General features: G+C 38.8%; 1 protein-coding gene across 1 annotated transcript in view; it reads right to left on the bottom strand.

The window, feature by feature from the left end:
• Positions 1 to 13,160: 13,160 nt before the first annotated feature.
• Positions 13,161 to 26,922, bottom strand: part of LPAR3 (lysophosphatidic acid receptor 3) — a 78,360-nt gene continuing 64,598 nt past the window's right edge. Inside the window, exon 3 of the mRNA XM_077119489.1 lies at positions 13,161 to 13,583. Coding sequence (XP_076975604.1) covers positions 13,255 to 13,583 — 329 coding nt within the window. The 3' untranslated portion in view covers positions 13,161 to 13,254. The remainder of the gene's footprint in view (positions 13,584 to 26,922) is intronic.

The raw sequence follows: 26,922 nt of genomic DNA, 5'->3' as shown, positions 1-26,922 counted from the left end.
TAGATTGCTTAGAAATTCCCAGTGCTATAAATTATGTTGTTTTGACCACATTTATGTACAAAGCCTTTTCCTAATTTAGAGTCATTTATTTGGAGTACATTCTCAATTCAATTACTCAAAGAACGTGAGCACTCTCAACCTTTAAATTGGCTAACCTATTATTAGTAAACATTGGCTCTTTGAAATCTGAAATTACATATGATTAGGACACTAACTTTTTCTGAATAGAGAAGATCTAGAGGAGAACTTGGCTAGCTAAGTTTGATCTAGTCACTATGTATCTTAAATACTCATTCAATGTTGTCTTCAGTTTCCACATCTGTAAAATCAGCAGCATCCCTACATTCCAACTTCCTCATCAGGATGCATAAATCAGGCCATTTATCTATCAAAAGAAGAAACTTTAGTGTTATTTTTCCCAAAACAAACCACAAACTTTGAAACTTAAGGCTATTATTGTTCCACTTTAGAAAGGGGCTAATACAACCCATCTTTTAACACTAAAGCTAACTTGTGAGTCACTTTGCACACCCAAATTTTGGTTTTGCCACAGAAGGAGCAAGTGCGCTTGGTATGCTGGCTGATTTCAATTTTCTTCACATTTTTCTGGAGAGAAGCACCATATTTCAGATACCAAAATAACCAACAATCCTGACCTTCTTGTTGCGTTTAGCCATGTGTGGTGGTTTGGAACTGTATGTTTGTTTGGAACAAGAAAATCATGTTCTTAGAACCAAGCCATTCCTGTGGGCGTAAACCTATTTTATGTAGGACATTTGGATTAGGTTACTTCAGTTAAGGCGTGGCCCAGGGTCAGTCTTAATCTCTTACTATAGTCCTTTGTAAATGGGATGAACACGCAGAGAGAGAAAGCCAAGGAAGCAAGAAGCTGAAAGCAAGGAAACCTGGAAGAGGAGAGACCAGGAGACGCTGCCGTGTGCCTTGCCATGTGACAGGAGTTCAGGATGGCTGGCTGCTGGTCTTCAGGAAGAAAGCATCGTCTTGATGATGCCTAGATTTGGACATTTTCACAGCTTCAAAACTGTAAGCTTGTAAGCTAATCAATTCCTATAGTTAAAACCAATGATTTCATGTTATAAACAGCTTAGCAAACTAAAACAACATATTACTGCAAACTAGCTCCAAGCCCAGGGAGTGAAATATACTTACATTCATTTTTGTCTTTCTTTTTTTTTTCATTCAGCCTTCAGAAGATCCCTATTACTATGATGGAAAACCTGTAAATTATAAAAACCAACAGAACTTTTTAAGAGAATTTTTACTACTTACTTTAGAGCTAGTTTTAGTATCTTCTTTCCTCAGCCAAGAAAAAGTAATAGAACTGGTATTTTAAAAAATAAAAAGTTCCAGAACCAACCAGTTCCTGCTCATCTTCCCTTTTTTTCCCTCTGTCTGCCAGATTGTCTGTTGTCAGTCAGCTCTATTACTGACTGCTTCTATGCCCTCCCCTGCATTTCAGGGGCTGAAAACCCAGGAACTATATTTCCCAGAATGCCAAGGCAGCAGATGTACCAGTTTAAATTCTGCCAGTCTGTGACAACTCTGAGAGATGAGGAGGGCAGAAGGGAAGAACCTGTTATTCTCCCAGCAGCATTAGACAGATAAATGGGATGAGATTTTGTCGTGTCCTCCAGTTTCCCTCAGCATATGTCACCTGCCTCAGGAAGCAATACCCACAAGTTCCTGACCTGTGTGGCCATAATTCCCTGAAGGGAAGCTGCAAATCTGAGAGCTAACCCTGAGCTTCCCTTACCTTTGCACCTTTAGCCTTCCTACTAGTTTTATAAGCATCTAATTGTTTTAAATCTCTTCCTGCTTGAAATGCCCAGAATGGTTTCTGTTTTTTTTTTAATCCTGACTGCCGTATTCCATCTCCTAGGTTTATATAAACATGCGGTCAGGCATCTACCTAAGCAAGAAATTAAAAAAATAGTCTAGCGTAGATTGTCAGTAACAAATCCTCAACCCATAAATCAAACCACAGAGGCCAGATCTAAAAGTACAACCAGTATCACTAATATTCCAGTGTGACACCTTGACAATGGTTACATCTGTACACGTTAATCCTCAATACTTTCAGCTTCCCTTCACTTTATCTCCCTTGGATTATTTGTGTTTATGTTTGATTTATGAATTCAATTTTTTTTTTAAGGACAGGGTCTCTTTTTTTGTTTTAGTCCTCAGCGCCCAGGAAATATTTTTTTCAACTGTTGATTCAATTAAATGTAAAAATAAATGTGTGGTTTTCTATTTGTCTTGATAGAGTAAATAGCAACTCATGCATTTCAAATTTAAGTTTACTCTTAGCAAACATAAGCAAATCATTATACATTCCACACTTGCCTGAATCTCATCGTTTTTTAGATGGCCCCTAATCCAATAAGTGCTTTGAAAAATGAAGATTCCAGAGCCCTGTTGTAAATCTACTGAATCAGAATCTCAAGTTTTCATCTTAAACAAGTTCTCTAGATGATTTTTAGGCACGCACTGAAGCTTGAGAACCACTGCAATAAGTGAGAGAAGAGCATCTTTTCTTTGAAATCACTAAATCCAAAGAATCCAAAGACAGAATTCTTTGCAGGATTTACATCTGGGAGATCATGCATAGAATCACACAAGTGTAGAGCTGGAAAGGTCTTTACAGTTCATTTAATTTAGACCCCTTGGGATTACTTAGGAGATCAGTAATCATATCAAAAATTTCATAGACAGTTCTATGGCAGTTTAGGGTAGAATGAGAATCAGCATCAAGGTATTCTGAATTCCAACCCAGAGCTTTCTTTCATGTGGTTGCCATGTACGTCTATGTAGGTCATGCACTGTGTAAGCCTGCGTGCACCAATCACACAGTGGGAATGCATGTGCATAGCTACAGTTTTCTGGCAGGTAGCAGTAAAGTTCTAACAAAATTAGCGTATTAAGTAATTATCCAATAGGTACAAGTGAAGTGTCTTGAGTAAGGGATATTTTCTAAAATCCACAAAGACGTTATATGGGTTTATGGCAGGCATCCTCTCCTTTTTTTTCAAATTACCTTATTATTAATATAAAATGTATAGGCTCTAATCTCAATAACAAATACAATAAGATGCATTTTATGGGTATCTGAATTATGCAAATGTGAAATTGCTGATATAGAAAAATATTATAAACTCTTGCTATGTGAAATTGTATCTCTTTAAAAAGTTGGCAAGAACTGTAAATTCCAAGGCTGCTGGCTGAGTGAATTGTAAAACATGCTCATGAATTGCCATGCAAGGGGAGCTGCATTACAAAGTGTGATGTGGTCACAGTCATTTTAGCAATATCTGTGCTATTGTTTGTGCTACAAAACTATTAGATCAGAAGTTATATATGAAACAACACTCTGAACCCCTAACAATTCCCATTAACAATTTTACAATCTGTCAATTTAAGAGAGAATACATACTAAAAAGCACTGAAAAGAATGCTGTAAAAAAGAATAGAGACTTCCGGAGAAGATGGCGGCTTAGTAAGACGCGCGGGTCTTAGTTCCTCCTCCAGAAAAGCAACTAAAGAAACAGAAACAATACGAAACAGCTCCCGGAGTCACGACAGAGACCAAAAAGACAGCGTACCCCATTCTGGAACAGCTGAACGGGCAGGGAGAATCTGCTGCGGTGAGATACCCGAGGGGCGCGCGTTTTCCGGCGGGGCGGCTGGCGACTGGGGTCCCCTCCACGTACGTGGCTCCCCGGTCTGACTGGGAACGTTGGATAGCGGGGCCCTCCCGTCACGCTTGGCGTTTCGGGCCAGCTGGGCAATTAGGACCGGCACTCTCCCAAGCCGCGGCGGCCAGCGGTTTCCCAGGCCGACTGCCGTGCAGACAGACGAGCGCCACGAGCGCCACCTACTGGGCAGGAAAAGAAAAACAGAGCCCAGAGATTTCACAGAAAAACCTTTCAACCAGCTGGGTCCCACACCCAGGGAAATCTGATCAAATGCCCAGACACCAGCAGAAAATAATGGATGACACTCGGAAAATTGAAGATATGGCCCAGTCAAAGGAACAAACCAATAGTTCAAATGAGATACAGGAGCTGAGACAACTAATGCTGAATATACGAACAGAAATGGAAAAACTCTTCAAAAACCAAATCAATAAATTGAGGGAGGACATGAAGAAGACATGGGCTGAACAAAAAGAAGAAATAGAAAATCTGAAAAAACAAATCACAGAACTTATGGGAGTGAAGGACAAAGAAGAAAAAATGGAAAAAACAATGGATACCTACAATGGTAGATCTAAAGAGACAGAAGCTACAATTAGTGAACTGGAGGATGGAACATCTGAATTCCAAAAAGAAACAGAAACTATAGGGAAAAGAATGGAAAAACTTGAGCAGGGGATCAGGGAACTGAATGACAATATGAAGCGCACAAATATACGTGTTGTGGGTGTCCCAGAAGGAGAAGAGAAGGGAAAAGGAGGAGAAAAACTAATGGAAGAAATTATCACTGAAAATTTCCCAACTCTTATGAAAGACCTAAATTTGCAGATCCAAGAAATGCAGCGCACCCCAAAGAGAATAGACCCAAATAGGCGTTCTCCAAGACACTTACTAGTTAGAATGTCAGAGGTCAAAGAGAAAGAGAGGATCTTGAAAGCAGCAAGAGAAAAACAATCTGTCACATACAAGGGAAACCCAATAAGACTATGTGTAGATTTCTCAGCAGAAACCATGGAGGCTAGAAGACAGTGGGATGATATATTTAAATTACTAAAAGAGAAAAACTGCCAACCAAGACTCCTATATCCAGCAAAATTGTCCTTCAAAAATGAAGGAGAAATTAAAACATTTATAGACAAAAAGTCACTGAGAGAATTTGTGACCAAGAGACCAGCTCTGCAAGAAATACTAAAGGGAGCACTAGAGTTAGATACGAAAAGACAGAAGAGAGAGGTATGGAGTAAAGTGTAGAAAGAAGGAAAATCAGATATGATATATATAATACAAAAGCCAAAATGGTAGAGGAAAATATTATCCAAACAGTAATAATACTAAAAGTTAATGGACTGAATTTCCCAATCAAAAGACATAGAATGGCAGAATGGATTACGACCCAGCAATACCACTGCTAGGTATCTACTCAAAGGACTTAAGGGCAAAGACACAGACGGACATTTGCACACCAGTGTTTATAGCAGCATTATCTACAATTGCAAAGAGATGGAAACAGCCAAAATGTTCATCAACAGACGAGTGGCTAAACAAACTGTGGCATATACCTACGATGGAATATTATGCAGCTTTAAGACAGACTAAACTTATGAAGCATGTAATAACATGGATGGACCTAGAGAACATTATGCTGAGTGAGTCTAGCCCAAAACTAAAGGACAAATACTGTAAGGTCCCACTGATGTGAACCGACATTCGAGAATCAGCTTGGAATATATCATTGGTAACAGAGACCAGCAGGAGTTAGAAACAGGGTAAGATAATGGGTAACTGGAGCTGAAGGGATACAGACTGTGCAACAGGACTAGATACAAAAACTCAAAAATGGACAGCACAATAATACCTAAGTGTAATGTAACTAGGTTGGAACACTGAATGAAGCTGCACCTGAAATATGGTTTTTTGTTTGTTTGTTTGTGTGTTTGTATCTTTTGTTTTTGTTTTTTTCTTTTTCCTTTTTATATATATATATATAATTAGTATTATTATTTTAATTCTCTTTTCTATATTAACATTCTATATCTTTTTCTGCTGTTTTGCTAGTTCTTTTCCTAAATCGATGCAAATGTACTAAGAAATGATGATCATACATCTATGTGATGATACTAAGAATTACTGAGTGCATTTGTAGAATGGAATGATTTCTAAATGTTGTGTTAATTTCTTTTCTTTTTTTTGATTAATAAAAAAATTAAAAAAAAAAAGAATAGAGCACTAAGGCAACAAATGTATAGCATCGGTCTCTCCAATTTAACAGTTTATTTCTCTGTGAAAACTGGTCTTAACTTATGAGTATTTTAAATTATGTAATGTGTTCAGGAAAGCACCCTTCACACAAAATAAAGTGCCTCTTACTTTCAAAATTCTTCATTTCTTTATGATTTTCACCCAGACATCTATGTCTGAAAGACACTGATTATGCAATGGAAATCCTGTAAAGATTTCCCAATTTAACATCCTATTTAGGTTCTCTAGTAAGCCTCCCAGAAGTCATATCTCTTTTGGTATGTTTTTAATTTTTTTTTGGTACACAGTGAGACACAGTATCCTGTAGAATAATGTTTTGGTTCTTTTTGCTTCCGGCCTTAGCAGGACTTGAGTTTGTAGCTAAGTCACCTTCACAGGTATCTTTCCCAGGCTTTCCTTCACGATGCATATTCATCCAATTAAAAAGGAAGGCCAAGTGACCCTGCCCCCTCAGCCCCAGAACGATTAGAGGAGTAACGAGCTAGCATGCACAAAACACTTTCAACCTCCCGAAACCCCCTAGACTATAAACACTGGGGATGGCACTGCCTGCAATCTGCGCAGGGTCTCAGCAGGTGCACGGAGCTGCACCTCCTCTCCCACCCCCCCCAACCCCGCCATGCCCTTGTCACTGATGCCACCCCTTCCTGGGCCATACAACCATGGACCAAGCATGGCCTAGGGTGTCACAAAGCAGAGGCATCGGGATAAAAAACAAATTGAAATTTAGCATTTATGAAAAGCATCAAAGTGCAGAATATGAAGGAAACTAGAACTTTGTTGGATGATTACATTTATTCTATTGTTTTTTTGTTTTTTTTTACAATTTTTAAAAAAAATTTAAACTTTTTATTTTGAAATACTGTCAAACTTATAGGACAGTTAAAAAAAATAATGCTAACTTCCCATAAAGAGAACTCCAACATACCCTTACACCCCCAGATACCAGACCCACAAAATTTTACATTTTGCCACATTTGCTTTGTCAATCCATCTATCCATCCGTCTATCCCTCTGTCTACTTATTTATCAATCCATTTTCTGAATACTTCAACATAAATTTTATGTATTGTGCTTCTTGAACACTTACTAATACCATGTACATTTTCTGAGAACAAGGATATTCGTTTATGTGTCCATTTTAAGGGCAGATAGCAAATTCAAGAAATTTAACATTGATATAAAGCTTACAGTCTATAGTCCAATGTTTTCATATGTATGTCCTTTGGGTCTTCTCTCTTCTTTTTTAGATTCTGTTGGGGATTATGTATTGTTTTTAATTGTCCTTGTCTCTTTAGTTGCTCTTTTTATTTTTAAATTGTGGGAATATACATTGCATACACGTTCCCATCTCAACCACTTCCTACCATACCATTCAGTGGGATTAATCACATTTGCGACACTGCAGTGCTCTTACCACTTCCCATTACTAAAACTTTCCTATCTCCCCAAACAGAAACCCTATACCCATTTTGCATTAACTCTTTGCTCCCTTTACCCTGTACCCCTAACAACCTAACCTCTAACTTCTGTCTCCATGTGTTTGGATATTCCCTGATATTTTCTTTTTAGTCACCATGGGGCTTAAACTTAACATGCTAAATGTGTAATATTCTTGTTTGCTTTGACACTAACCTAATTTCAATAATACATACAAGCTATGTTCTTATGCCTCTCTTTCCCTCACGCCTTTATGTAGTTCTTGACACAAATTACATGTTCATTTATGATGAGTCCAAAACCACCGATTTTTCATTAACTTTTACGTATTTGTCTTTTAGATCCTGTAGGAAGTAAAAAGTGGAGTTACAAACAAAAATGACAATAGTACTTTCATTTATATTTATGCCTGTAGTTTCCCTTTCTAGAGATTTTTATTGCTTCACATGGCTCCAATCTATTGTTTATTGTCCTTTCCTTTCAACCTGCAGAACTCTCTTTAGCATCTCTTGTAGGGCTCATCCCTCAGCTTTGGTTTGTCAAGGAATGTCTTAATCTCTCCCTTGACTTTGAAAGACAGTTTTGCAGGATATAGAATTCTTGGTTGGCAATTTTTGGCTTTCAGAAGTTTAAATATGTCATCCCACTGCCTTCTTGCTTCCATGTTTCCTAACGAGAAATCAGCATTTAATCTTATTGAGGATCCTTTGTACAAGACATGTTGCTTCTCTCTTGTGGCTCTCATAATTTTCCTTTTATTATTGGCATTTGGCAATTTGATTATAACATGCCATAGCAAGGGTCTATTTTGGTTTATTTTGTCTGGAGTTTATTAAGTGTCTTGGATGTGTATATTTATCTCTTTCATTAAATTTGGGAAGTCTTCAGCCATTATGTCTTAGAATGTTCTCTCTTCTCCTTTCTCTATTTCTTCTCCCTCTGGGATCCCCACAATGTATATACTGGTATGCCTGATGGTGTCCCAGAGGTTCCGTGGGCTCTGTTCACTTTCCTTCATTCTTTCTTCCTTTTTCCCCTCATTAGATTCTTTCTTCTGTCAGCTCCAATCAGCTATTGAAGCCCTCTAGGTAATTTTTAATTTCTGTTACTGGGGTCTTTAGCTCTGTTGGGTTTCTTTTCAATAATTTCCATCTCTCCGTTGATACTCTCTGTGTCTATCTATCATTTTCCTGATTTCTTTAGTTCTTTGTCCATGTTTACCTTTAACTCTGTAAGCATATTTAGGACCATTTTTTTTTACTTTTTTTTTAAATTAATTAACGGAAAAAAAGAAATTAACCCAACATTTAGAAATCATACCATTCTACATATGCAATCAGTAATTCTTAACATCATCACATCGATGCATGATCATTGTTTCTTAGTACATTTGCATCGGTTTAGAAGAACTAGCAACACAACAGAAAAAGATATAGAATGTTAATATAGAGAAAAAAATAAAAGTAATAATAATAGTAAAAAAACAAACAAACAAAAAACAACAACAACAACAACAACAAAAAACCTATAGCTCCGATGCAGCTTCATTCAGTGTTTTAACATGATTACTTTACAATTAGGTATTATTGTGTTGTCCATTTTTTAGTTTTTGTATCTAGTCCTGTTGCACAGTCTGTATCCCTTCAGCTCCAATTACCCATTATCTTACCCTATTTCTAACTCCTGATGGTCTCTGTTACCAATGACATATTCCAAGTTTATTCTCGAATGTCAGTTCACATCAGTGGGACCATACAGTATTTGTCCTTTAGTTTTTGGCTAGACTCACTCAGCATAATGTTCTCTAGGTCCATCCATGTTATTACATGCTTCATAAGTTTATCCTGTCTTAAAGCTGCATTATATTCCATCGTATGTATATACCACAGCTTGTTTAGCCATTCATCTGTTGATGGACATTTTGGCTATTTCCATCTCTTTGCAATTGTAAATAACGCTGCTATAAACATTGGTGCGCAAATGTCCGTTTGTGTCTTTGCCCTTAAGTCCTTTGAGTAGATTCCCAGCAATGGTATTGCTGGGTCGTATGGCAATTCTATATTCAGCTTTTTGAGGAACTGCCAAACTGCCTTCCACAGTGGTTGCACCATTTGACATTCCCACCAACAGTGGATAAGTGTGCCTCTTTCTCCGCATCCTCTCCAGCACTTGTCATTTTCTGTTTTGTTGATAATGGCCATTCTGGTGGGTGTGAGATGATATCTCATTGTGGTTTTGATATGCATTTCTCTAATGGCCAGGGACATTGAGCATCTCTTCATGTGCCTTTTGGCCATTTGTATTTCCTCTTCTGAGAGGTGTCTGTTCAAGTCTGTTTCCCATTTTGTAATTGGTTTGGCTGTCTTTTTGTTGTTGAGTTGAAAAATCTCTTTATAAATTCTGGATACCAGACCTTTATCTGATATGTCGTTTCCAAATATTGTCTCCCATTGTGTAGGCTGTCTTTCTACTTTCTTGATGAAGTTCTTTGATGCACAAAAGTGTTTAATTTTGAGGAGCTCCAATTTATTTATTTCCTTCTTCAGTGCTCTTGCTTTAGGTTTAAGGTCCATAAAACCGCCTCCAATTGTAAGTTTCATAAGATATCTCCCAACATTTTCCTCTAACTGTTTTATGGTCTTAGACCTAATGTTTAGATCTTTAATCCATTTTGAGTTAACTTTTGTATAGGGTGTGAGATATGGGTCCTCTTTCATTCTTTTGCTTATGGATATCCAGTTCTCTAGGCACCATTTATTGAAGAGACTGTTCTGTCCCAGGTGAGTTGGCTTGACTGCCTTATCAAAGATCAAATAGGACCATTTTTTTAAAAGTCTTATTCTACCCCAGGTCTGGTTTTCCTCATTGATGGTTATTAATGCTTTAATTTTTTCCTTAAGCTGGACCATTGCTTCCTGTTTCTTTGCGTGTTTATAGCCTTTTGTTGAAACTTTGACCTTTTGATATTTTAATATACTATCTCTGGAATTAAGACTCTCAGGTGTTTGCTACTTAAGTTCGTATCCAGCTAGGATTATGATAGAGTTTTTCTTGAATACCAGGAGCTACAAAAAAAAAAAAAAAAAAAGGAGAGAGAGAGAGAGGGAAAAAAGAAAATACTTTTTCCAGTCTTTGCAGATGGACCCATGTGAATACTTTCCTTCAGGACTTCTCCACACAATTAGTTTAGAAAATAGATTCAGGCCAAAATGCAGCGCCACCTTGATTGTTTCGGCACTTGTTCTGGGCCTATGCATGTGGCTCTGGGAACCCCATAATTTACACAGAAACAAATGCCCCCTCTTCCCTAAGAAACATTTCCTAGTCCTGGCAATAGCACTGTATGTTCCACAGCCAGGCAGTCTCTTGCCTCCTGCAGTCACTTGACTGCTCTTCCTGAAGCATCTTATTCAGATACTTTGTTCAGGGCAGTTAGTATCATTTTTATTTGGGATTACACAAATGGAATTACTCAAATTAGATCTCATGCTTACAACAGGCCAGAATCTGGATCCAAATCCACCACTCATTTTCTTAAATTTTGCCAAGAAATTTCAGCAATTTATTTTCAAAAAATTATGGTTTTTTTTTAGCAGGCAGTCTTCACAAAGGACCAAACAAACATCAATACAGATTTCTCAGAACTCTTTGGAGAGTGCAATAAATCTAAGAAGCCAACGAAATCTTGTTTGGCTAGGGAATATCCCATGCCTTTCAGTCAAAGTCTGGTCTGAAAAGATCTAGATCAAATTTTCAGATCATCCTTAGCTTGATGTCTTGTAGATAAGCTTGAGATCCTAAGATTCAAGGAAGAACGTTTTTTTCCAACTAAGAGATGGGTTTGCTGAGTCTTCTTGGTGAAACACATGGCCCCTGGCACCTGTCATTTATGACTATGCATGTCTTCTCTACTCTTGTGTCATCGCCATGATATGTGTGTACAATAAAAACAAAAGCTATGTATTGCCACCCTGAGGTTCTATACTTTGGCTCCCCTCCAGACACCAGCCTGAATATGACACTCTGCTGCAGGGTACTAAAAATGGTGCTTCCTTCAAAATAAAACCTTTAAAGATCCCTTAGTAGCTATTTGGGAACTGGAATTCAATTTCATTCCTCCACCTTTTGGCCAGCTGTAAATTCAAAACGCTTATGTAAAACATTCAGAGTATGTACTTCATGGCAAATTTGATTTTTCTTCTACAACAGAAATGTGCTATTACTACCACAAACCATTTTTTCATGCAGAAAGTACACAAAGCAATGAGGCACCTCAGTAAGACAGAACAAATATTTATTTTATTTTATAGACAGCTTTGATATAAACTTAAGATCAACTCACTCACTACACAGAGTTTGTGAAATCTAGATCTTGGTGAAATCTAGACCTTGAAATCATAACACTCTCTATTTGGGGGCACTATATCTAAAAGCGTGACTTCTCAAACCCTTTAATTACAAGTAGTTCTTGCACATAAATGTGTTCCATCATAATAGCAAAAAAAAATGTAAACTTCTTTTGCAACCTACATAAATACTATAATATCTGCCTTGATGTTATTCTTATTTTAATAAAATCAGAATATATTATACATGCTTTATATAGAAAACCTTGGTCAGTAGTCTATACATATGAAATATATATTTTTTCTTACTGACTTACCTTTCATGTTGCTTACTTAGGTCTTTGAAGGATAAAAATTCAAAACAAACCATGCTATGTTGCGCTCTCTCATTTAAAGCACCAGCCAAAAAAAAAAAAAATTCAAAACAAAACCCAGATCAAAATTCAATCCACAAGTAAAAAGCACCAGAAATATATTTTAGTCTTGGACAAAAAAATGGTATGGAGGTAACTGAAAATGAGAGCTTGAGCCAGGCACGCTTTTGACCCTATATGGAAAGGATTCAGCCCACTCTTCAATGAACATTTTACTTGGCTGTATAAAAATGTCTGTTTTCAATTGAGTCATCTCTTCCTCTTTTCTTTTAGAACACAACAGGTCATTCCTGTATCTACCACCCAGGACTGGAAAATCTAGGTGGTCGGTACATTTATTTCACCATCCCTGTCCTTGTTGCTTTTAAATGGAAAACCTAATTGTATAAATATAAATGTGCAAACACACACACACACACACACACACCACACAGAGAAGGATCACATCAGGGCCTTTATCACTTCAAAAGAGGTTTTTTTTACGTTTAACTTTTTGGTTGTCGTTTTTAAGTAAGTCTTTGTTACTAAGAACGTTCTTTCAGTTAGAAATCAAATTTGATCTGAAGCCCTCCCTGATTTGTCATCCTTAGATTCCTATTGAAAAATCTAGCGACTGGCTGTGATTTCTTGGAGGAAAAGATACCAGTGCGGAAGCATTTTTAAAAGTGCTCAATGAATACCCGGGGAGCTACACGGGCTGTACCAGCAGCTACATAAAGCGGCTCAAGTAACATTATTTATTTTTTATTTTGGCCTAAGCCCTTTAACAATTCCCTTTTAACACATGACAAGAATGGTTGCAAGTTAAGGGCAGCGCCCAGAATGCACGGCAGGACCGAGCACTTGAGCACTTCATGGGACAATAAGCAGGAATCCATCCTGTCGCCGCCCCCATCCCCGCCCTCCCCACCCCCGCTTCTGTGCACTTTTCTCTAAATGCATTGTGTGCTCTCTTTACTGCCTGTGCTTTTAAACTATAAATAAAAAAATTGCTTTTAATCGAGCAATGATTGATTTCAGACCTCAAATAACACTATACATGGGCTTTATTAGAGACAGGCAGCCATTCTTAACAGCCCCACCCCCAGAGGAGGCCAGGCTGGGTGGAGGGGCGTCCACGGCTCACAAGCTGTTTTTATTGCAGATGGTGCCCTGGCTGAGACTATCTTCCATGCACTGGCTGCCCGTGTCGCTTTTGTTGAGAACCGTGGACGGGACGCACGAGGGAGGCCTCTCCGGGTGGCTGTCCTGAGAGAAGCACCAGACCATCCTCTTCATGGTGCGGTACATATCCTCATCCTTGTAGGAGTAGATGACGGGGTTCATGACGGAGTTGAGCAGCGCCAGCAGCAAGAACCACCGTTTCACGTGCTGGACACCACACTGCGTGCAGTTGAGGCCGTCCAGCAGCAGCACCACCAGGCCGGGGGTCCAGCACACGACAAATGCCCCTGGGGGGGTGGGGGTGGGGGGAGAAAAGGAAGCAACAGGCGTTCAGTTCAGAGCTCAGGCTGCTCACTTAGGTTTCCTCTCCTCCAGCCTTCAGTCAGGGGTGTCAAGGGATGAGAAGGGTTGGTTTTGACAACAGCGAAGGAAACTACTTCATCTGAGCTCTGATGAAGACCCGGGCGTGTCAGAGGCAAACCGCTGGGAACCTCCTTGACTAATAAGCACATTCTATTTCACTTTTCTCATCTGCCTCCCCAGGCCCCATTATTGTGAAAAACTTACACTGCCTCTCGCTTACTAAGCGTTTATTATCTCTTTGGAGGCTCTGACTCAGCAGGCTGTGCTATCATCATCTACATTTTACAGATGCAAAAAACAAGGCCCAGTCCCCCCAGGATGGGTGGGGAGGGCTGACTCTGGGGCTTACACACTTAACCCAACACCCTGCTGCTCTCTAAATCAGATTTCCTAAATGCTCTTCTGAAAACACGGCACACTGCGTCAATGGCATTTTCCAGGTCTTTTTTTTTTTTTAATAAATTATATTTTATTCTTTTGTCAGGGGAAAAGATATTATAATAATGCAGAGTAGTACTCAAAGGGTCTCTCGTTTCAAGAGGCAGATAATCTTGAAAGGAGACATACATATAAGCACACATGGAATACATGAGTATAGAAGAAAGGATGCCTGCCAGACTAAAGAGCATGTAGTCCTGTCCTCCCTTTTGCTTCCTGGCTTTATCTCTTCTCTCTCTCTGTTTTCTTTTTTTTTTTTTAACTTTTTTTTATTGTATAGTATACATATATAGAGAAAGCAAAGAAATAAAAAAGCAATAGTTTTCAAAGCACTCTTCAACAAGTGGTTACAGGACAGATCCCAGAGTTTGTCATGGCCTACCATACCATCCTCTCAGAATTTTCCTTCTACCTGCTCCACAATATAGGAGGCTAGAGAGCTTAAATACTTTTTTATCATGACAATCGACCTTTTTTTTTCCTTCTTTTTTTGTGAACAATAGCATATATACAAAAAAGCTATAAATTCCAAAGCACAGCACCACAATTAGTTGTATTTCAGACTTTGAAATGGGTTACAATTTCACAATTTTAGGTTTTTACTTCTAGCTGCTCTAAAATACTGGAGACTAAAAGAGATATCAATTTAATGATTCAGCATTCATATTCATTTGTTAAGTCCTATCTTCTATGTAAAATTCCAACATCACCTTTTATCTTTCCATACCTCTCTTTGAGGTTGTTTGGGCTATAGCAATTTTAAATTTTTGATATTGGAAGGGTCGGTTCCTAATATAGGGTAGGGAGATGGAACTATCTGATATTCTGGAGAGGCTGGGCTAGGTTTAGGTTTCAGGACTTATTTAGTCCAGGCACCCATCTGGGGGTTGTAGGTTTCTGGAAGTCACTCTAGTTGCATGGAAGCCTGTGGAATCTTATATATTGCCCTAGGTGTTCTTTAGGATTGGCTGGAACGGTCCTGATTGGGGGTTGGCAGGTTATGACAGGTAGCAAGGTTTCCGTGATGCTTGAGTAAGAGCAACCTCCAGAGTAGCCTCTCTACTCTATTTGAACTCTCTCTGCCTCTGATACTTTATTAATTGTACTTCTTTTCCCCCTTTTGGTCAGGATGGAATTGTTGATCCCACAGTGCCAGGTCTGGATTCATCCCTGGGAGTCATCTCCCACGTCACCAGGGAGACTTTCACCCTTGGATGTTATGTCCCATGTAGGGGAAGGGCAATGATTTCACTTGCAGAGTTGGGCTTAGAGAGACGGAGGCCACACCTGAACAACAACAGAGGTCCTCCCAAAGTAACTCTTAGGCATGCCTATAGGTAGTCTAGGCTTCTCTGATACATATATAAGCGTCACAAGAGTAAGCCTCATGCTCAAGGGCATGGCCTATTGATTTGGGTATCCCTAAAGTTTGACACAGTATCAGGGGATTCCCTGATGGTAAGATTTAATAGTTCCATAGTCTTTCTCCCTTCCCTCAGGGGACTTTGCCAATACATTTTTTTTTTTTTGCATGGGCAGGCACCAGAAATCGAACTCAGGTCTCCAGCATGGCAGGCGAGAACTCTGCCTGCTCAGACACCGTGGCCCACCCTGCCAATACTTTTTGATTATCAGCTTAATATACTCTAGGATGTTTCCAAGCATTATAATAATCTCTACAGGATTAAAGGACCTCTTTCTTATTATGTGCTTCCTGTGTTTCTGTTGTTCAAATGAACTATACAGATAGGTTGAATTAGATTATGCACAGCAGAAAATTTCAGTTCCAGATCAACTAAACCTTTCTTTCATTGGTCTCAAAGACTGTGTGTGGTTCTAAAATATAGACACTGTCTTCCTTACCCCTATGTTCTGAATTACTTTAGAACCAACCTATTTGACTTCGTTCTTACCTCTTAATATCACATTTTATATATATATATATATATATATATATATATATATATATATATATATATATATATAACAGCCTCTCAAAATCCAGAAATAATAATCACCACTCCGGACTTAATGTGCCTGCTCTAAAAGCTTACAATCTAGGTCCCTGTTTTCCTATAAGCATTTTCTAAAGGTGACCGTACCATTGCTGTTTTTTTGTTTCTGGCTTCTTTAGTCTCACCAAATGTCCCACATGTTCATTCACATCAGTGCATGCTTCACGCCATTCTTCCTTTTTGTAGCAGCACAACCTTCGTTCATAAGTACACACCAACATTCGCCAATCTACTTCATCAGTGCATCCTTCAGCTGCCTCTGCCGTTGCTGTAGTAGTGCTGATGGTTTCCTTTAGAACACAGCTCATAACATGCAATAGCAGTTTTCCCCCTGTACCCTGGACTTAAACACTGTTTATACAAGATTCATTTCTTTGAAGCAATTCTTATGAGAACTCATCCATCTTTCTAGTGTGAGTCAGTGGGACACATAGGTCTATACAGCCCCTTTCAGTCTTGTTCATCTTCAATATGGTAATATTACTTCTAGACCCACTAGAGAATCACCTTTGCTCCTGTCTATTCCCTTACATTGGAGTTCAATCTCATTAGCTAACGGTTCACCCGTTTCTAGCTTCCATGTATCTCTAAGTCTTCTATATTCTGCATTATAGGCCTCTGATTTTACCTTTATGCTGGACATAAAAGTAGAATCATACAGTATCTATTCTTTTATGTCTGGCTAACTTCACTCAGCATTATGTATTCAAGGCTCATCCATCCTGTCATGTGCTTCAGGATGTCATTTTGTCTTATATTTTACATTTTGTCTTATACCATTGATTCCATCATATGTATATACCGCATCTTGTTGATTCACTCGTCTGTTGATGGGCATTTGATTTGTTTCCACCTTTTGGCGATTGCAAATAGTGCTGCTGTGAACATCAGTTACAAACGTCAGTTTGTGTCATTGCTTTCAGCTCTTCTGGGTGTATACCAAGTAGTACTTTTGTTGGGTCATAGGGCAACTTGATATTTAGTTTCCTAAGGAACCACCAGTCTTCCATAGAGGCTGCACCATTATGCATTCCGACCAGCAGTGTATAAGTGTCCCTGTTTCTCCACATCCTCTCCAAGATTTATAGTTTCCTATTTGTTTAATAGCAGCCATTCTTATGGGAGTGAGGCGGTATCTCATTGTGGTTTTGATCTGCATTTCCCTTATAGCCAGTAAAAATGAGTATCTCTTCATGTGCTTTTGAGCCATCTGTATTTCCTCTTCAGAAAAATGCCTACTTATATTACTAACCCATTTTATAATTGATTGTTTGTTCTTTTGTTCTTGAGTTGTATGATTTCTTTGCATATACAGGAAACCAAACCTTTGTCTGATATGTGATTTTCAAATATTTTTTCCCATTGAGTTGGCTGCATCTTCACCTTTTTGACAAAGTCTCTTGAGGTGCAGAAGCATTTGATTTTGAGGACTTCCCATTTATCTATTTTTTCTTTTATTGCTTGTGCTTTGGGTGTAAAGTTTAGGAAGCTACCTCCCATTACTAGGTGTTTAAGATGTTTCTCTACATTTTCTTCTAGAAGCTTTATGTTACTAGTTCTTATATTTAGATGTCTGATCCACTTTGAGTTAATTTTTGTGTAGGGTGTAAGATAGGAGCCCCCTTTCATTCTCTTGGTTATTGATATCCAGTTCTTCCATGCCCAATTATTGAAAAGACTGTTTTATCCTGATTCAGAGGATTTGTGGGCATTGTCAAAAGTCAGTTGACCATAGATTTGGTGGTCTATTTCTGCACTGTCAATTCGATTCCATTGGTCAATGTTTCTGTCTTTGTGCCAGTACCATGCTGTTTTGACCACTGTGGCTTTATAACAGGTTTTAAATTCTGAGAGTGTTAATCCTCCCACTCCATTCTTCTTTTTTTAGGATGCTTTTGGCTATTTGGGGTCTCTTTCCCTTCCAGATGAATTTGGTAGTTAGCTTCCCAAATCTTCAAAGTAGGTTGTTGGAATTTTGATTAGTACTGTGTTGAATCTGTAGATCAATTGGGGGAGAATTGACATCTTAACTATATTTAGCCTGCTTATCCATGAATGGGGAATGTCTTTCCACCTATTTAGATCTTCTTTGATTTCTTTTAGCAATGTTATGTAATTTTCTGTGTACAAGTCCTTTACGTCCCTAGTTAACTTCATTCCTAAGTATTTGATTCTTTTAGTTGCTATTTTGAATGGAATTTTTTTCTTAACTGACTCCTCAGCTAGGTCATTGCATGTGTATGGAAATGTTGCTGATTTTTCCACATTACTTTTATATCCCACCATCTTGCTGAATTTGTTTATTAGCTTAAGTAATTTTGCTGTAGATTTCTCAGGATCTTCTAAGTATAGTATCATATCATCTGTAAATAATGAGAATTTTACTTCTTCCTTTCCAATTTGGATGCCTTTTGTTTCTTTGTCCTGCCTGATTGCTTTAGCTAGAACTTCTAGCACAATGTTGAATAATAGTGGTGACAGTGGGCATCCTTGTCTTATACCTGATCTTAGGGGGAAAGCTTTCAGACTCTGTCCATTGACTTTGATGCTGGCTATCAGTTTTTCATATATTCCCTTTATCATATTGAGGTAGTTACCTTTGATTTCTATCTTTTGGGGTATCTTTATCAGAAAACAATGCTGAATTTTATTAAATGCTTTTTCAGCATCAATAGAGATGATCATGTGATTTTGCCCTTTAGATTTATTAGTGTGCTGTACTATGTTAATTGATTGTCTTGTGTTGAACCATCCTTGCACTCCTGGTATAAACCCCACTTGGTCATGGTGTATAATTCCTTTAATGTGCTGTTGGATTTGATTTGCTAATATTTTATTGAGAATTCTTGCATCTATATCCATTAAGGAGATTGGCCTGTAGTTTTCCTTTCTTACAGCACCTTTACCCAGTTTTGGTATTAAAATGGTATTAGCTTCATAAAATGAGTTAGATAGAGTTCTTTTTTCCTCAATTTTTTGGAAATGTTTGAGCAGGATTGATGTTAGTTCTTTCTGGAATGTTTGATAAAATTCCCCTGTGAAGCCATCTGGCCCTGGGCTGGCTTCTCTTTGTAGGAAGATTTTTGATGACTGATTGAATCTCTTTACTTGTGATTTGTTTGTTGAGATCTTCTATTTCTTCCTGAGTCAGTGTAGCCTGTTTGCGTGTCTCCAGAAATTTGTCCATTTCATCTAAGTTGTCTAGTTTGTTGTCCTATAGTTGTTCATAGTATCCTCTTATGATTTATTTCTTCAGGTTCCGTGGTAATGCACCCCTCCTAATTTCTGATTTTGTTTATTTGCATCCTCTCTTTTTGTCTTTGTCAGTCTTGCTAGTGGCCCATCAATTTTATTGATTTTCTCAAAGAACCAACTTTTGGTTTTATTGATTCTTTCTATTGTTCTTTTGTTCTCGCATTCATTTATCTCTGCTTTAATCTTTGTTATTTCTCTTCTCCTGTTTGCTTTGGGGTTAGTTTGCTGTTCTTTCTCAAGTTCCTCCAGGCTTGCTTTTAAGTCCTCGATTTTTGCTCTTTCTTGTTTTTTAATATAGGCATTTAAGGCAATAAATTTGCCTCTCAGCACAGCCTTTGCTGCATCCCATAAGTTCTGATAAGTTGTATTCTCATTTTCGTTCATCTCCAGATAGCTACTGATTTCTCTAGCAATTTCTTCTTTGACCTGCTGGTCGTTTAAGAATGTGTTATTAAATCTCCATATATTTATGAATGTTCTCATTCTTTGGTGGTGATTGAGATCCAGTTTCATCCCATTGTGATTAGACAAAGTGCTTTGAATAATTTCAGTATTTTAAAATTTATAAAGACCTGTTTTGTGCCCCAGTATATGATCTATCCTGGAGAATGTTACATGAGTACTAGAGAAGAATGCATAACCTTGTGCTTTGGAGTGCATTGACCTATACATGTCTGTTAGGTCTAATTCATTTATCAAGTTATTTAACTTCTCTGTTTCCTTGTTGATCTTCTGTCTGATTGTTCTATCTATAGAGGAGAGTGGTGTATTGAAGTCTCCCACTATTATTGTTGAAACATCTATCACTCCCTTCCATTTTGCCAATGTCTCATGTACTTTGGAGCTCCTTGATTGGAAGCATAAACATTTGTGATTGTTATATCTTCTTGAGGCATTGACCCTTTAATTGGTATGTAGTGTCCTTCTTTGTCTCTTATGATGTCTTTACATTTAAAGTCTATTTTGTCTGATATTAGTATAGCTACTCCTGCTTTCTTTTGGTTACAACTTGCATGGAAAATCTTTTTCCATCCTTTAACTTTCAATCTATTTGTATCCTTGTGTCTAAGATGAGTCTCTTGTAAGCAGCATATAGCTGGATTACATTTTTTAATCCATTCTGCCAATCTGTATCTTTTAATTGGTAAATTTAGTCTGTTAACATTCAAAGTTATTACTGAAAAGGTGTTTCTTGATTCCACCATCTTATCTTTTTTATTTTATTTGTCAAATCTATATATTCTTTTCCCTCTTTCTCTTTATGTTATTTAAATTACCCTTAGCGGTAATCTTCAATTTTGTGCCCTCCTCCAGACCTCCCTCTACTGTCTTTTTTTTCAGCCATAGAACTCCTTTTAGTATTTCTTGTAGGGCCAGTCACTTGTTGACAAATACTTTCAGGGCTTCTTTGTCTGTGAAAACTTTAATCTCTCCCTTAATTCTGAAGGATAATTCGGTTGGGTACAGAATTCTTGGCTGGAAGTCTTTCTCTTTCAGGATCTTGAATATATCATACTACTGCCTTCTCACCTCCAGAGTGCTAGTTGAGTAGTCTGAACTCAGTCTTATTTGATTTTCCTTGAATGTAATAGATTGCTTTTCTCTTACTGCTTTCATGATTTTCTGCTTCTTTTCAACATTTGGCAGACTAATTAGTAGGTGTCTTGGGAAAGTCCTATTCTGTTTGGAGTTCTTTGGGCTTTTTTGACTTACATATTTATGTTCTTTATGAGGGTTGGGAAGTTTTCCCCCATTATATCCTCAACTACTCTTCCTAGCCCTTTACTCCTCTCTTCTCCTTCTGGGATACCAATGATTTTCATATTTGGGTGCTTTGTTTTGTCTATCATTTCCCTGAGTTCCCATTCAATTTTTTCCATCTTTTTTTGTCATTTGTTGTTTTGATTATTTGAAGTCAATTATCCTATTCTCTGTATCAATTATTCTTTCTTCTGTCTCTTCAAATCTGGTGTTGTGTGCCTCTAGTATGTTTTTTATTTGATCAACAGAGTCTTTAATCTCTTTGATTTCTGCTATTTTTCTTTTATTCTTTCAAGTTCTTCTTTGTGCTCTTCTACTGTCTTCTTGAGCTCCCTTATGTCATTTGCTATCCCACTTATTTTATTAAGAAGAATTGTATGAACATCTTGATTAGTTATTCCAATGTCTGTGTCTCCTCAGGTGCTTTAATTTAGTCATTAGGCAGAGCTATATCTGTCTGCATTGTGATATGCTTAGTGATCTTCTGGTGTCTTTGTCGCATGTAGATATCTTGATTGATTTACTTTGGAAATTGATTTCTTTTAGTAGTCTAAAGCCTTGTGTTTGCAGGATGGTTGTACAGCAGGTAGCAGGGCATGGGGTGGAACACTGATTATGGTGATTTGTTTCAGGGCAGGAATGGGCACAAGTTGGGGATGTTACACTGATGCTTGTGAATGTGGGCGCCCAGTGGCCAGGGAGGATGTAGCTGTGTGGGTGGACCGGTCTGTGGGCGTAACCCTAGTGTGCACTGGTCTAAGGCACAGGGCCCTTTGTGCATATGCCTAGAGCTGTGGCAGCAAGTCAGCTTTATGCCTTTCCAGATTAAGGGCAGATGTGACCCGGCTGTGCAGGGTGGCACTTTCTCAGAGCTGGGAAGTAAGGCTGGGGGCTGTGTGCATGTGAGGTTCTAGGACTGCTATAAAATGCAGTTCTCAGAGCTCAGTGACATGATTGGGGGCCCGTGTGCATGCGTGGGCCTGGGAGCGCTGTAGATGGGAGTGTGGGGTGAGGCTGTGACACTATGGGTGGGGGGCAGGGTGGCCTGCAACCTTTATGCGTTGGCAACAGCCTGCAGGGAACAGGGAGGGGGAGGTAGTGTTCAGGAGGGGTGCAGGAGAGGTGAGTTGGGCTATACTTGTGGTGGGGGTGTGGGGCAGGTATGTGCACTGGGACCTGGTGGGGTAGGAGTGTGGGAAATGGGAGCAGGTGATGGGGTTCAGGTGCATGGGGTGTGGTCACGGGGCTGCACTGGTGAGGATAGTGTGCCCAAGGACTGAAGCCTGGCTTACTTCCTAGTTCCATGCTCCCATCCATGCACTCCCACAGGCTCCGCGGCTCCACACTTCTGCACCAGGCTCAAGTTTTCTGCCTCTCTGTTCCTTGGCCTTTGCAACCAGGGCTGCCTCATGTGGTGCAGAATGCTCTCCCAGGTTAGCTGCACTCCTGAATTGCCACCTCAGTTGCCTTCCTATCCCTTCTCTAACTTTTCCGTGGAGCAGGGCTCAAGCTACTCTAGTTGGCCATCTTCCTGGAAGTGTTTCTTAGTCTTTTAAGTAAATTACTTGCTCAAAAATTTATTTGGCATAAATCCATGTTGATACATTATTCTTTTTAATGCATTCACAGGCCATCTGTTTAATAATCTGCTCTAGATTTAGATCTTTTTTGCAGGAGCAAATCTTTCTTTTTTATGATGAGACAATTAGAAATGTACTTTTGAGACTCCCCAAATGCACAGGAGCAATAATCTCTTTCTCTGTCTCTAACAATCTGATCATGCTGAGCTTACAGCTAAGCTTTCTGATATTTTTTCCTAAAACATGAGACATAGGTTCAATATTCCCCTAACTAGTTATTGTAACCCCAGATCACGGTCACCTCATAACCTCAGCTAACTTCTAGAGAGTGCTTACTATGAGCTGGGCACTGGGGTAAATGCTGTCCTTCACTAACCGATGGAACCACACTATGCAAGGCAGGCACTATTGTCATTATTCCCAGGAAACTGAGGCACAGAGAAGTTAAGCAACTTGTCTGTGATTGTGTGATTGGCAGGGGACATGTAATTTTGAGCCTAGGCAGTCTGTCTCCAGAGACGGAGCTCTTGGCCACCATGTGACCACCTCTGTGCTGTGATGTTGCCCCTTTCTCCCAAAACCCTTATCATCACTAAATGCGCTCACCTATCCCAATAATTATTCTTCGTGAGCTTACAAGTGCCGGGAGCTGTACCAGACAATGAGCAGGGCAAATCCTGCACAGTCAGGGAGTTAAAATATAATGGGGCGACAGAATAGACAAGTCCATAAACCCCATCACCAACTAGATACCCTTACTGGTTAGAATTAGTCCTGGACAGTACTCTTAGTGCTTAATCTTCCTTCTGAGAGATATAATAAGAAGTAAGACAAGTCAGATATGATAGAAACAGTAACAGATGGGTAAAGCCAGGAGCTTTGTGCCCAGCTCCTCACTTTATGAGCTACAAGATAACAGACAAATGACTTCACTTCTCTGAGCCTCCATGCCCTCAGCTATAAAATAATTATTGTGTGATGGTTGCCGGTAACGGAGAGTGTCTCTCAACGTTGTGTTGGGTTCACTAAGTGGTGGTTTTTATGAGATGCTTTGCCTCCACCAAAATTAAAGGGCTAGGAAATATCCTCACTGGCTTTCTTTTTTCTCTGTCTTGTATTATTTTTGGTCTGGTTGACGTGTGTGAATAAAGAACTGGTCTTAGAGACAAGAGAGATCAAAAGTTTGAGTCTTAACTCTTCCACCTTCTGCACAACTCTGGGAAAGCCATGTCACTGCTCTGGGAGTTGGCTTCCTAAGCTGTAAATTGAGGACTTTAGGCTAAGTCTGGGTTTTTCAAACGTGGGTCAGGACCCTTGAATAGGTGTGGAATCAACCCAATGGGTTCAGACCAGTGTTATTATTATTTTAAAAATAATAAAGGATTGTTTCATTTTGTTTCAGTTCTATGTATTTATGAATGTGTATTGATTATGAAATAAAATGTACTTGTTCCTATTGGCTTAGTCAAAAAATTAGGAAAACATGAGTTTACATCATCTTTAAAACTGCAACAGTCTGCACTTCTGCTAACAGTATCTCTTTTGTTCTCTTCCCTATTCCCAAGAAAGAGTTACTATGTGTCAAGAGGGTAGAACCAAACCAGCCTTCTACCAACTTTGATGTGAAAAGCCTTGTCTGTATGAAACGGCACAATTCCAAAAAAATCTCAGTGGGACTGTTCCAAGGTCCTTGTGTTGATGGAAAGGTAGGAATATACTGATTAACTTTATACTTTGTTAAACGTGCACATGAACATTTAATTGGTATTCAACTTCCAAACCAGTGGAAGAGGAAAAACGGAACTAAAGAAAAGGAAAAGAGAACTCAATGCAAAAGAGGGAAGAAAGGCAGGAAAAAGAGTGAAATATAGAAAAAGGGGGACAAATGAAAGAAGAGAATAAGACGTGGGAAATGAGTCCAAATACATTGATAAACAAATCAATGTAAATTGTGGTATAGTTAAAAAACAAACAAAAACAAACAGGTGACTCTGAACACTTCGATGTTTGATGCTACAGCCACATGTGTAAACCATAAGGAAAAGCAAGAAGATGATTCTCACAAAATTTATGATAGTGGTTATTACTATGGCAGAGAGAAGGCCGCCGGGGAGGACAGACAGGAGGTTTTAAAGATATGGGTAATATTCTATTTCTTAAGGAGGGTAGAAAGTACACAGGTAACTAATCATTTTATTCTTATATGCTATGCTTTAAAATCTACATATACTTACAAAATTTTATTTGAATGATATATTTCATACACTCACATCAAAAGAAAAAACAATAAAAGTAAGTCGCCAATGTTTCCTAGAAACACTGGCTGCTATTTTTTTTTTTTTTAAGACAGGGCTTTTTTTCTTATGATAAAACTTTTCTTCCCCAGCATGAAATTCTGGTTTGGACAGGTGTCCTAAATACATTAAATTAATATTCAAATTGATACCCAGCTTGTTATAATGCAGTAATTCATTTGTATCTTCCCTTCACATTGAATAACATAAAATAATTTATTTGATCAAAACTAGACAAAGTCTTATTGAGCAATTATTATATGCCAAGCACTGTTCTAAGATTCTTCTAGAATTAGTGCACTTAATCCTCTTAACAACTCTTAGAAATAGGTACTAAGACCACCTTCATTTTTATCCTGAGGAAACTGAGGCACAGAGAAGTTAAGGAACATGCACAGAGTCACACAGCTGGTAAGTACCAATGCTAGGATTTGAACCCAGGCAGCCTGAGGCCAGTTTGTCTATATGCTAAACTGCTCAAAAGTGGGCCATTGCTAAAGTGAGAGATGGTGGGAGGGGGAGGTTATTTCTGATATGTCATATTTGACTGTGAAGCTTAGTAACCACAACTAATTCTTTGGATTGCTAATAGAAAGATTTTCTGGCAAGGGAGGGAAGGAGGGAAGAAGGAAAGAAGGGAGGAGGGAAAGAGGGAAGGAGAATTCCAACATCAATATAAGTTGGCCATGGGATAAAAAGAAAATTAAAATCTGCTGACCTTGTCTTATACTGTTTTCCACTGAAAAACGAAGGTCAAGCCTTCTCTGACAGAACAACCCAAACACCCTGCGCTGCCAAACTAGAGAAGGGGCGCCGCAGAGACATCGGCTCAAGGTGGTGATTATGTTTCCCAGCGGTGAACCCTGGAGAGCACAGCTGTTCCACGACTCCTCCACCCAGCCGAGCTCTCTCTCCAAACACATCTCAGGAGGGATGCACAGTTGACCTAACAGCTCATTCTTTTGCAGTTTTTATTATATGTCAGCAGCTAGAGAGGAGGCCAAAAGAAAAAAATATAAGAAGAAAATGTCAGCAATGGTTTTGGCTCGGGCATCTGTAATCTTGAAGAACTCTTAGAGAATGTAGATGCCAGAAACATATAAGTAGGCACCTGTTCTAATTCTTAAAAGAAGGCAGTGATGGACCCTGGGAGATATACATCAGGGAGTCTCTTATCAATCCTCCATAAACTTTAAGGAAAAAATTAAAAAGAATGTTTTTTGAGCATTTAGAAAAGTCTATGATGACTGCTGGGGACCAGGATTAGCAAAAAAGAGGTGAGGCCAGGCCCGAATCATTTTATTGTTTTTTAATCAGATATTAACAAATAGGGGTGGGTCCAGATGTGTCTATCAGAGAACTAGTGAAAGAAAGTAGGAATGCTTCTCCTGCAGGAGAAAAGGCCAAGGAAGATAGGATGTGCTGCCTCCAAAAACCCAAAGGGCCATTCCATTGTAAAAACAACCACAGACTAATCCAGATCACTCCAGAATATCACCCTGGAACAAATGGAAAAGTATAAAGGGGCAGAATTTGAATATAAGACTTCTTTTTAAGTAAACAAAGCTATTTAGGAGTGGAATAGGTTGTTAAGTGGGCAGAGAGTGTCCTTTGATGAGTGTTTTTCCCAAGAGGTGCAAAGGAAGGGACTCTCCGTAAATGAGACAGGCTTAAGTAGCTTCTCAAGTCTCTTCCAAGGAGAAAACCGCTAAATTCTAGGAAACTATGGGTTTCAACTCCCCATAAAATTCTAACACTATCAGAGGGTGATATGGCTAAAAACTGACTAAGATGACTTCTCTAAGCAACGTGTTTCCCGAACTTAACTGGCCATCTGAATTATCAGAGGAGGCTTTCAATAATACAGAGGCCCTGGGCCCATACCAGACTGGATAGTCAGAATCTCTGGGATGAGATTTG

Source organism: Tamandua tetradactyla, chromosome 11, assembly GCF_023851605.1.
Source record: "Tamandua tetradactyla isolate mTamTet1 chromosome 11, mTamTet1.pri, whole genome shotgun sequence".
Lineage (NCBI taxonomy): Eukaryota > Metazoa > Chordata > Mammalia > Pilosa > Myrmecophagidae > Tamandua > Tamandua tetradactyla.
This window is presented reverse-complemented; position numbering and strand designations above follow the sequence as displayed.